General features: G+C 45.0%; 1 protein-coding gene across 1 annotated transcript in view; it reads left to right on the top strand.

Annotated features, from left to right (window-relative positions):
* Positions 1–12,256: 12,256 nt before the first annotated feature.
* Positions 12,257–12,772, top strand: part of CIB2 (calcium and integrin binding family member 2) — a 75,424-nt gene continuing 74,908 nt past the window's right edge. Inside the window, exon 1 of the mRNA XM_088446681.1 lies at positions 12,257–12,663. Within this exon, the coding sequence (XP_088302807.1) occupies positions 12,613–12,663 (51 nt within the window). The 5' untranslated portion in view covers positions 12,257–12,612. The remainder of the gene's footprint in view (positions 12,664–12,772) is intronic.

The raw sequence follows: 12,772 nt of genomic DNA, 5'->3' as shown, positions 1-12,772 counted from the left end.
CATTAGAATGCTTGCACAATTCACAGATGGTTATGTATTTTGGCATAGCTGCTGTGTCTGAGAGCCCGGGCTCTGGATGTAAAGGCCCCCCATACATCAGAGATTTATTGCAGCAATTTGCAATCGATTGTGTATAAAAATCTTTCCCTTTTTCAATCGATTGTGGCAATTCTGCAAAGATTTTTATACACAATCGATTGCAAATTGCATGATTGCTGCAATCAATCTCTGATGTGTTGGTGCCTTTAGACGTTCATATATCAATTGTAGGTGGCCATACACATTGTAACCCAATAAGGAATACACATAGCTATAGAGATAGATAGATCTATCTATTAAACTCTGGGCCTGATTCAGAGATACACAAATAACCGGTGAATGTACATTTCCAATGTTGAGGGGTCTGCGCTTGCGCAGGACCTGTTCTATGCATGTGCAGAATGGGTCCTGCGATTACACTCGCAAGCTGCAGCATGGTTGAAATGCAGCGTTTGGGGGGTGATAACGCGATTTGTTCTATATTTATTTATAAACCTTACTTGTTATAAAAAGAAATGAAATAATTCACACCAATACAGATTCTAAAATAAATGACAATGCTTTTACTTAAAGACAGCGTAATTATACATGTATTTTGCCAGTGCAGATTTACAACAAAAGACATAGATTATATTAGCAGCAGTAGGGAATATTTGTAAAATAAATTTGTGACACCAAGTGCAGTATCAGTCAGCCAATTTCATACATACGTACGGCAACGGCACCAGCACCCCCAGACTCTCATCGTGTACTCTGTCTCCAACTGCTCCCTCCACCCTCTTCTCTGGGGAGTTTTTATACTTAAGCCTGGCTATACCTCCAATTAACCCAATGGGGAATATTAATTTACTTTATATTCATACGTGCTAGACCTTAATTGGTTATATGTCCTAACCAAAATATTGACAATATAATATGTTAACTTTCTGCTCTCATGTCATAATTGCTCATCTAGCCTTCACCTCTGACTATTGCAGACAAAGGCTATCTCAGTTAGATAATTTGTTTATAATTACTGAGACTTGCTGTCCGCAAGTCTGCTCACGCGAAAACTGACTCACTTTAAACCTATGATTCTTTCTGCTAGAACAAAATGGCTACCACAGTTCTAACCTATCCATATCTCCACTGTTAATCACACCTGCATAGAAATAAACACTAATCCCTATATACTTTTTAATACATAATATAACATACCTTTAACTAGAATATTAAACAAAATGGCTGATGCAACAGCGACTCATCTATTTACTTTGGAGGGAGAAGGGTAGGCCTTAATCCTCTCCAGGGTTGAGACCATTCGACAAATGCAACCCAGCTGCACCTCACACGACTATACTAATACTGAATATCATCTTAAACATTGCAATATAGGGAAAAATAAATGAACATAAACATGCATATATTCGTGAATTGCTGAAGGAACATGTACATCCACATAATTCTGTGTATCAGGGGGTGGAGCAGTAGCGTGGCTGGTCACAGTTCCCGAAAACAGGGCCGTGTCACTCCCATTTTCTGGGAGGCAACGAGGCCAGGGCCAGGCTGCGTCGGTGGATGCAGATTCCTGGCCGCTTATGTGACCAGCACTTGGTCAAGCTGCAGGAAGCTTCAGTTTGGGGTGAGATTGGGCAACGACAATTCGCCCCCTTTGCACCTAATTGGATCAAACCAACTAAGGGAAGAAGTATCAAAGCTTGGAGAGAGGTAAAGTACCAAACAATCTGCTCCTGTCATTTTACAGACAGTGTTTAAAAATGACAGAAACTGAGTGCTTGGTACTTTCTCCCTCCACTTGATCTCTCCCCAAGGTTTGATACATCTCCCCCACAGTATGAGTATGCTCCTCATATCATTAAACCACTACATTCTCATTACATGTTCCTCAGGGGCTGGCTGAAATTAGTTTAAAAAAAAAGTTATTTTTTTCTGAAATCAGTATTAATATTGACCCATTTCCACACAAGGAAGCAGCTGCCCGGATAGGTTAATGATTATACTTACATGTAGCAGGATAGAGAGCCCTGCCAAGCTGCTAAGGTCACACTATACAGGTCACAATTTAACCTGTGTGTAGAGTCCTAACAACATACTGTACTTTTGAGCTGAGGTAATAAATAGGAATTTCACAACAGACTTATATAATAGGTACAAGGGTAATGATCAGAAAATCCAGCAATAAATAGGGGCAACTTGTTGCACATTGCAAAGAATCAAAAGAAAAGGAATTCTGATACCAATTAAATACATTTAGTTACAATTTATAATGCATTCACAAAAGTGTTTGAATTCAGTATGGTGTGTGATCATCATAACTGAACTGTAATTCACCCCTCAGTAGCAAGGCTGCATCAGCTCGCCTAGTGGTATCACCTTTAGAAATAAAAATGTTTTAACTGATTAGGTTTGAGATTAAGTGATGTCATGTTAAGTAAATCAAATGGAAGTATCCGGAATCAGTATGAATGACCGCCGGACTACAGGCTGGCGGTTCAAATCCGACGTTGGCAGCCCGATGGTTCAAAATCCCAACAGCACAGGGATGCCTTAGGGATGCCTAATGCTAACCTCACTCCCTAGTGCCCAACTCTAACCATCCCCTGTTATATTCCCCCCCCCCCCCGCACCTTTAACCTAACCCTCCCAGGGGGGTGCCTGACCCCAACCTTTTCCCTAGTGCCTAAACCTAACTCCCCCTTCCCCTAGCGTAATCCTAACCTTCCCTGGGGGGGGGGGGTGCCTAACCCCAAGTCCCCCCGGGAGTCCCTAAACCTAACTAAGGATAAGTATACACTTAGCTGGGGATGGGGGGGGGCCCCATCCCCAGCTAAGTGTATACTTACCCTTAGCTGAGGAGGATCGGTCCGGCGTTGGGATCAACATAGGCATCAGTATTTCGACGCCCATGGTAAATCCCTTGTCGGGATTCCTGTGTCGAGATGGAGACCGGCAGCAATGCGGCCGCCGGTCTCATAACTACATCCCAAGTATCGGATGCTATTGAAAAAAATGGCGAAGGGAAAAAAAGAAGAAAACTATAATAATAACATACTAGTTACTAGTAACTAGTAGATAATTTGGCTTCTGACAAAATTAACTCTAGCCTGTGTGTTTGATATTTTCTACTGGGGCAGGGGCCGATGTGAATGATTAAATATGCTTTGTAAAGTGCTGCAAAATATGGTGGTGCTATACCCTCGTGTGCCATAAAAACTGAAACACCTGTCTAGTAACGTGTAGGTTCTCCTTTGGATCGGATTACAGCAGAAACCATAACAGCCAGCTCTGCCCGTGACTGTCTATTGTTGGCATGCGGGATCCATTGCCCCCTGTGGTTTTCTCCACGTGACTAACCATCCATCTGCCAGAATCAGTGGGAACTTTGACCAGTCAGACCAGGCTACACGTTTCCAGTCATCTTGTATCCAGTGGCGGTGTTCACAAGCCCAGTTGATGCGCAGAGCCTTGTGTCATGGGGTCAACAATGGGACCAGAGTGGAATAGAAGAAAGGGAATGTTGCACTGTTCAAACACATATGTTACTTGTGGCCTCAGCATTCAATTTTGCTGTTATCTGCGGCGGGTGTAGATTTAAAGATCTACAGTAAAAAGGTAGACAATGTCTAGATAGACCCCCTAATGTTAGACAGTCACTAGGTCGACAGGAACAAAAGGTCAACACACTACATGTCAACAGGGTCAAAAGGTCGACATGTTTTTTTTCTAACCCTAATCTTAACCCTAACCCCTTAGTACCTAACCCTCCCTCTTAGTGCCCGACCATAACCTTCCCTTATAGTGCCTAACAGTAACCCTCCCTCCTGGTGTCTAACTCTAACTGTCGGGGTAAGTACCTAACCCTAAATTAAAAATAAAAATCATATGTTGACCACTTTTGTGTTGACCATTTTCATGCCGACCTTTTGACCCTGTCGACCATTTGTACATATCGACCTTTAGTGTGTCGACCTTTAGTCCCTGTTAACCTATTGACTGTCTAACATCTGGTGTCTATCTAGACATTGCCTACCTTTTTACTGTAGATCTTTAGACCGGATCCCTCTGCGGCAAGATCACACGCCGGTTGGATGTTACAATGTGTGCCAGATGATGCTGTCCAAAGTTTTTCTTCAGCCATAACAGTGTGGCATGCTGGATGTCTTCCATGTAGTCATGCTATATCCTTGAAATTGTTGCACTTGAAAATCAAAATTTTGTGTTTATTTCAGAGATGGAGTAACCCCTCTAACCTTCTGTCAAGCCACGCTCTTAGTGCCTACATTGTGATACACTGCCAGCGTCACTAGGAATATGACATTGGATTACAGAGACATCTGCTCATATATAGTACGTCGGTTGCGGAAGATACCATTTAATGCGTGGAAGGGGGGTGGCATGTACTAGGAATGGAAGCTGCTCTCAGTTTTTCTGGCACATGAGTGTTTAAATAAAAGGTTATAAACAACCTTGCAATAAGGAAACAAGTGAATTTGGTAGTGGTCAATTTCTGCTACCTTTTTAGTCCCATGTTTGTTTGTCCTGTCCAATCCACAGAGTCTAAAGAGTTTTCCTCACCTGGCTGGGCAGGATGGACACAAACACTGTGGGCAGCACTTGGTGGTGGGAAGTTACTCCTTTAATAAATGGATGCAATGTCGATGTTTACGCAGTGGACCAAATATGTGTAATCTGCGTATGAGTCTGAGTCACACGGCCCATGCATCAAGTTTCATTTTCGTTATTGCTTGCAGGGGTGTGATACAGAAGGTCAACAATAATTTAGTCAACATGGAAAAAGGTCAACATGACAAAGGTTAGACCATACAGAAGGTCGACAGGTTCAAAAGGTCGACACAGAAATGGTAGACAGATCCCTTCTGGGGCCTATCTCTAACTCTCTGATAAGTGCCTAACATTAACTGTACCTCCTAGTGCCTAACCCTAACTCTCTGATAAGTGCCTAACCCTAACTCTCTGGTAAGTGCCTAACCCTAACTCTCTGGTAAGTGCCTAACAGTAACTGTCCCTCAAAGTGCCTAACCCTACAGGTACACACACACACCGATTTTTTGAACGATTATCGTTAACGATATCGTTTATCGTTCAAAAAATCGTTCACTTAGTTAAATCGATGAACGATTAATCATTCATGCGCGTTCACGTTTGTAGATTGTAGTTCAGTCAGACTGACCAACTCAACGATTTTCATTAAAGGAATATGCAAAAATCGTTCGTAGTTCAAAAAAATTGTTCATTACACTTTAAACAATATGACAGATAATCGTTCATAAAATCGTTGGTAACAAAATCGTTGGGTGTGTATGCAGCTTAACTCTATTAAATGCCTAAACCTAATTCTCTGGTAAGTGCCTAACAGTAACTGTCCCTCAAAGTGCCTAACTCTCTGGTAAGTGCTTTACAGTAACTGTCCCTCAAAGTGCCTAACCCTAATTCTCTGGTAAGTGCCTAACAGTAACTGTCCCTCAATGTACCTAACCCTAATTCTCTGGTAAGTGCCTAACAGTAACTGTCCCTCAAAGTGCCTAACCCTAATTCTCTGGTAAGTGCCTAACAGTAACTGTCCCTCAAAGTGCCTAACCCTAATTTTCTGGTAAGTGCCTAACAGTAACTGTCCCTCAAACTGCCTAACCCTAATTCTCTGGTAAGTGCCTAACAGTAACTGTCCCTCAAAGTGCCTAACAGTAACAGTCCTTCAAAGTGCCTAACCCTAATTTTCTGGTAAGTGCCTAACAGTAACTGCTCCTCAAAGTGCCTAACCCTAAATGTCTGGTAAGTGCCTAACAGTAACTGTCCTTCAAAGTGCCTAACCCTAATTTTCTGGTAAGTGCCTAACAGTAACTGTCCCTCAAAGTGCCTAACCCTAAATGTCTGGTAAGTGCCTAACAGTAACTGTCCCTCAAAGTGCCTAACCCTAACTCTTTGGTAAGTGCCTAACCCTAATAAAGAAAAAAAAAAAGAAGTGTCGACCATTTCCATGTTGACATTTTCTACTTGACGACATTCTTCAATGTTGACCTTCTGGTGCCAACCAAATAATTGTCGACCTTTTCATTGTTAATCTTTCGTATGGAACCCGCTCGCAGTGAGGATTTATTTGCAAAGTGATTTACATGCAAGGACCGTTGTGGGTGGCAATAGCGGGGGAACTGAATTGCAGGTGAGTCGCGACCATTTTTGGGGAGTGTCTCAACCTGTAAATGCGATACCAGTAAATATAGCCCCTGCGTCTCAGTTCCCACGGCTATTCTGTGTGACCATAGGGTTACTCAGAAGTCCGATAGTCTGATCTGTGACCGATGCTGGGTCTTTGTATTCAGTAACTTGGTTTTGCGAAACCGCTGGCGGGCGTCTGTATACAAATCCAGCCAGATATGACAATTGCTTATTTTCGCACAGCCACTGTGTACAAATTTGCAGCTGTGGTGGCATTAGCGTACCTCTCAGACCCATAGTCTTCTATGCGGTGTGGCGGAGCATATCTATACTGCACGGAGTCCAGCCACAAAACACTGTAAGATTGTCTCTCTTTTGTTGTCACCTTGTGAGCAAAAGATATGAGAAGTTTGTGGCGATTTCTCTCCGCAGCTTAGTACAGCCTGCAGGAGCCTGCTAATGCATAATCCTCTTCTGACTGAGGAGCTGATTCACTGTATAGTGTGTCCTGACCACTGTTACTACCTAGGAAGATGCTATTAAAAATCAACAGATTATATATGGCAGCATTTTGAGGCCACTATCCTGGTAGGCTGTGCACTGCAGTTTGCTGAATAATCCTGCTTGCCAATTATTCTATGAATATGTGAATTTAGCTTTTTATTTAGGTCACCTCCGTCATATCCTTATGCAATATATTTAGTGTAAAGCGGCCATACACTGTTCGATGGCACCGTGCGTCGCGACGGGGGTCCGACGTCCGATATGCCGGCTTCCCTCTCCCCCACCCGCATAGCGGTGCATGGGATCGCACATCGCATCCCCTGATCGACTGATCCTGCAGAAATATCAGGGAGTACGATGTACGACCCCAAGGGTGCACACTCTGTCCAACATCATGCCCATACACCTTGCGATATAACAGCCAAATCGTACCAATCCGTGGGATCGGCTGCTTTATCGCACCGTGTATGGCCCGCTTAATGTATACATACAATCTGATCCTTGACTACAGTACAATACATCTTTATTTACATAGCAATTTTAATGTGTACACATTTTCTATTTTGTATGTTCTTGATGTATATTAATAAATACAATGTATGTTTATATATCTATATAATAATTTAAAGTCTAGCTGGCTGCCAGGGTAGGAGGACCAGCTGCCTGAACGAGGTAAGTATGGGAATGGGAGTGCTCAGAGGGGGTGTTTGGAGCTGCGGGTACCCAGATGGGGTTGGGGTATAGTTGTTGAACTTTGGGCCTGATTCAGACCCGCTCACTAGATGCGATCGCACGCAGCCAAAGTATGCAAATCCCGAGATCACACAGCATGGCATTAGCACGCCCACTATGCGATTGCGGTGTGTATTTAGACGCCCACCAGCCTGTCTTAAGGTGCCCACTTTCCCTTAGTGTTACACGTCATCTCCAAGAAGTGTATGCAACAATCTGTAACATCGAGCCCATATGCAGCACTTGTGGCTGACCATACCCTACCGCAAGCACTGCGAGTGCTGCAGTGTGTAATTCAGCCATGTGACTTTCACTATGACGCTGCGTCTTAATTATGCACGCCTCTGAAACAGTGTTAAGACACACAGACACGCCTGCGTTCGCACCACCACACCCCCGCTTCCATCGACCATCCCCTGTCACCACCCACAAACGTCTCATCCTGTCACTTATTCTAGCGAGCTGGCTATGCGCTGCAGAGTGAATGCTTCACGATCACATGGACTAGTTTGCGCACTGCGTCTTACACGCATGCGCACATTGCAAACATCGGCAGGCTACGTGTGAACGCAGCCTAGCGAGCGGGTCTGAATCAGGTCCTTTATTCCTACAGTTAGCCACTATTGTTACTGTTGTACAGATCCGGCATAGGCAAACGTCTCAGGGAATCCGAGGTCTAGGGTCAGCAGTGGATTGGGGCAGCGGGACGATAGTAAGCCACTACCGCCATCGTAGCTCCACTCAATTTGGGCAGCAGTCAGAATCCGCTGCTGCGCATGCCCAGTTGCACAGTTTCTCCCATGGGCCTTTGCGGAGCTCGTGAGTCAAACCTCATGGCTTCGCCTCCAGCAGGCTTCACTCCACACACCAAGGAGCCGGGAAAAGCAGGGGCGGCTGCATATATTTACTATCCCTGTGCCCCAGGGGTTAAAGTGGTCCGGAACGGGGCGGAACTTTGTTCCATCACTTTTATTTGGAGACAGAACCAGTTCTGCCTCTCCGACCCACCTTAGCCCGGCGCCGCAGGGAGGCTCCATTTGCTGGGCACCAGCTGAGATTTTGTTACCAGTGGGCGCCCGGCTCCCTCCTCACATCTGAGCTCCGTCTTCCGGCTCCCGCAGTGCACTATGGGAGAGACGTCATGACATCTCTCCCATAGTACCGAGGAGCGGCCAGCCGGACGGACGTGGACATAACTGCTGTGCCCTTTGATGAGTCTTAAGTCACCTGTACTGTAAATAATGGGTGAGGGGTGCTGTGTGTGCTGTGATTTGTGTTGTGCCGGGAGAGGTGCACAGGTCTGCTGGAAGAGGGGTGCTGCATTGGGAGAGGGGTGCTGTGATGGGGGAGGGGTGGTGTGATGCTGATAGAGGGGTGCTATGCTGGGAGAAAGGTGCTGGGTGAGGGGTGTTGTGCTGGGTAAGAGGTGCTGGGTGAAGAGTGCTGTACTGCTGGGAGAGGGATGCTGGGTGAGGAGTGTTGTGCTGGGTAAGGAGCAGTGGCGTAATTTCATCCCAGACGCCCCCGAGACAATTTCTAATTTGGTACCCCCCCAGTCACAGCTGCTGACACTGTAATGTAGCAATTCACATACAGATAGGCTATAGACAGACGAAGGCAGCAGCTGATGGTCCGATACTAAGATCTCCACTAGTGTATGAGGCGAGCAGTGAAGGGGGCAGAATGTGGTGCTGTGAGGTGGGCAGTGAAGGGGCAGTATGTGGTCCTGTGAGGTGGGCAGTATGTGGTGCAGTGAGGTGTGCAGTGAAGGATGCAGTATGTGGTCCAGCGAGGTGCGCCGTATGTGGTCCTGTGAGGTGGGCAGTGAAGAGGGCAGTATGTGGTGCTGTGAGGGGGCAATAAATGGTGCTGTAAGGAGAGTCAGTGAGTGCTGTGAGATGGGCAATAACTGGGTGAGTGTGAGGGGGGGGGCTGGAGATTCTGGGCACCAGCCAGAATCTTGCCTAGGGCATCAAATTGGTCAGGGCCGTCTCTGCTGTTCTATGTCCAGACTTTGGAATACACTTAATGAACGGCATTTTGTCAGTTATGGCAATATTTCATAAGGACATACATTTACAGGGACTCAAATTTGCAAGGCACTAATCTGTAAGAAAATGTGACTATGAATGGAAACTAAGGACTGTTGTCAGTTATGGCACCTCCACTGAACTCTGAGACAGCAAAACACACTTAAGATTGTCTACATATCCTAAGTTTTTAACATTTATATACGTATAATAAATGTCACCATACAGAATGTCTACATACATGTATCCTAAGTTTGGGATCGGTATGAAATAGGCCGGTGGTTCGATTGCCGGCAGCGGCAGCCCGACAGCTGAACAGATCCCGGCAGCGGCAGCTGGAAATACCAAACATCCTGAGGTAAGTAAAAACTAACCTAACCCTTCTTAGGGGTGCCTAACCCTAACCCCCCCCCCCCCCCCCGCTGCCTAACCCTAATCCCCCTTCCCCGCTGCCTAAACCCAAGTCCCCCGGAGGGGGTGCCTAACCCTAAATCCCCCCCGGGGGTGCCTAACCCTAGCCCTCCCTTCCTAACCCTCCCGGGGGGGTGCCTAACCCTAAGTCCCCCCGGGTGCCCTAAACCTAACCCTCCCCCCACGGCTGTCCGCTCACGGCGCCTGGCATCCCTTCGATCGGGATGCTGGGCGCCTGTCTCCCGGCGTCAGAAAAATGACAGGCGTCTAGATATAGACGCCTGTCATTTAACCCACACCGGGATAAAGCAGTTGGGAAGCCAGCTGTCGGGATCATGTCAGCCGGTTTCCCGATTGCATCCCCCTAAGTTTATAGCATTTATATACATAATCAAGTACAATAATAAATGTCACCAAACAGAAGGTCTACATATCCTAAGTTTATAACATTTATATACATAATGTTGACAAAATTGTTAATTGTTTATTTTAAAGGAAACGTGCGTATATCGTGTCTGCCCATCTACAATATATTCTTTTCAATTTAAGCAACAAGTCACTTGTATATATTAGCTATAGAATTTATTTGCATTCGAGTTAACCCTGGAAAGCTATGTATATTCTTTCACATCTAATTATTGTGCTTTAGGTGCATAATTTATTTATGTGTCCTGCCCCTTGTGATCACCACTAGGTACATGTAATATAAGAGAATGACATACATATAATATAGCAGAGTTAAATTACACCAGCAATTAAGTGCACTGCACAAAACGTTAGACACACAATACATATACAGTACCTTCCCTAAAGAAAACAACATCTTATTCAGATACACAAAAATAAACTATATGCAAGTTCCACATACGTGTGTAGATACAATAATATAGCCATTCTCTGCATACGGGACAAACCAAGTATAAAACGTGTTCCTCAGGTATCTGTTTAGAAACAATGCTGTACACAATAAGACATTTACTTTCAGCGCGAATTGCAAATCACGTCATCGGGTGCCTGTGTGCGGCTGGGTGGCCGGAAGCGCCACCCGATTTTCGTGAGCCTCCCGGCTATTCCGGCAGGGTAAGCAAGTATGGCATGGACCACTCCCCATTGAACAGATGGTGCTAATGTTTGCCTAGGGGATAGCAAAGACTCCGGCACATCTTCTGCGTATTTGTGCCAAAGTTCTGGAAACGATTCAGAAATTTGGTGCAGTAATACCTGCGCTTTCATTGTAAATATGGTTCCTAAACAGGGTGTCGTGGCACCCTGGGGCATACTTGCCTGCTTTTAAAATGTCTCCAGGAGAAGCCCGGAGGGGAGATGCAGCTTACCACGTTAGAGGGCAGGGCCGAACTCCTTGTCTTTAGGCCCCGTGGTACGTGTCATTTTAGCCCAGCTACCTTTCTATGAACCGGCAATTTCTGGTATAATCTCCACATCCTGCCCACTTCACTAAGAATGGGGCATGATACGGGATATTCGTCCATTGCTCCAGGGATGCGGAGGACTACCTGAAAAATGTAGTCTCCCGCACCTTCCGGGAGAGTTTTCAAGTATGCCCTGGGGTACAGCGGGGCACTTGCAGGAATTCAATGGGTTGGTGGTCCTGGACCAAATCAGATTATTTATGGTCAGTGTGATAGGCAAAAGCAGTGCTGGTGGCTGCCAACCATAAAATATTTGGACAAACAAGTGCACCCCTGTCCCCACAGCATAGCGGAGCCTAATGGTGGCAGTAAAGCACAATTTATTGTAAGATTTTTTGCTGAATTTCTCACAGCAGGGTTTCACGGGATACGCCCGTGTTAAACCCTGCTAGTTACCTGGGTTGGATTGCCAGGTCACTCGACCCGGCGATCCAACTCTCTCCCCTTTTACACCAGGGAGCTGCCCGGGTTAACCCTTCAAAAACCCGGGTTTTAGCTCCGTTGTAAAAGGGTATGAGAAGCAGGAAGATAACTGACTTCAGAAATGTGTTATAATAATAAATTTAGGAATTCAAGTTGTGGATCAGCTACCACTTTACTGATTATAAAATGTACATCAGTTACTGCAGGCTATAAACAATACATGTTGTCAATCATATTTATGTTTAATTTGGAATTAGATTCTACCTATTGAGCAAGAACAATTGTAAAGATATTGCAAGTTATATTTTAATAATTGCTATAACATACTTTCTGATATGTGAATTCAGGACTAAATTATATTAAGAAAGTGACCCTTTTAACTCTGTATTATTTAATTGGTACTATCAGAATGACCCAACATATTTAACAGCTGTGTTCATTAGGCAGCAGCTCTGTAGCCATATTCTGGTTTATGCCCTCTTGTGGCCCTTCGTGGATATGCTGAGATGTAACAATTTAGAGGGAGTGTCTTGTTGTCCCTATTGATGCAAGAAGAAGCACATTAAACATGCACTGACTGCTGGAGACTGAAAGCTGCTCGCCGGAAATCCAGCGTCAGCCACAATCATTGAAGTTCACTGCAAATGCAGGAAAAGCAGACCTAGGACGATCTATATAGCACCCAATGGCTGCTTCCTGAAGTCCTTCATATAATCCCATCACTGGACTAACCAAGCAAGGAGCCTAATGCAGCCTCTGTCACCTATTGCCCCAGCTGCCTCCGTGTAAATGCCAATGCATACACTAGATATCCATCCTGCTCCTCCCTGTGTGATGCATTTCAGGAGACCAAGGAACCCTCAGTTATCATGGGCAATAAGCAAACTATATTTACTGATGAACAGCTAGATGCTTACCAGGTAAGGTCCAAATTAATATGTATTCTGTGATTTCCCTTATTTTAGTAAATAGCTGTAAGTATAAACAAATCATTGTAAATTGTAATGTCTGGGTATATATTCGGTATGC

Source organism: Taudactylus pleione, unplaced genomic scaffold (genome assembly GCF_031769625.1).
Source record: "Taudactylus pleione unplaced genomic scaffold, aTauple2 ptg000019l, whole genome shotgun sequence".
Lineage (NCBI taxonomy): Eukaryota > Metazoa > Chordata > Amphibia > Anura > Myobatrachidae > Taudactylus > Taudactylus pleione.
Note: the sequence above shows the minus strand (reverse complement) of the source record. Positions and strands in the feature narration are given on the sequence as shown.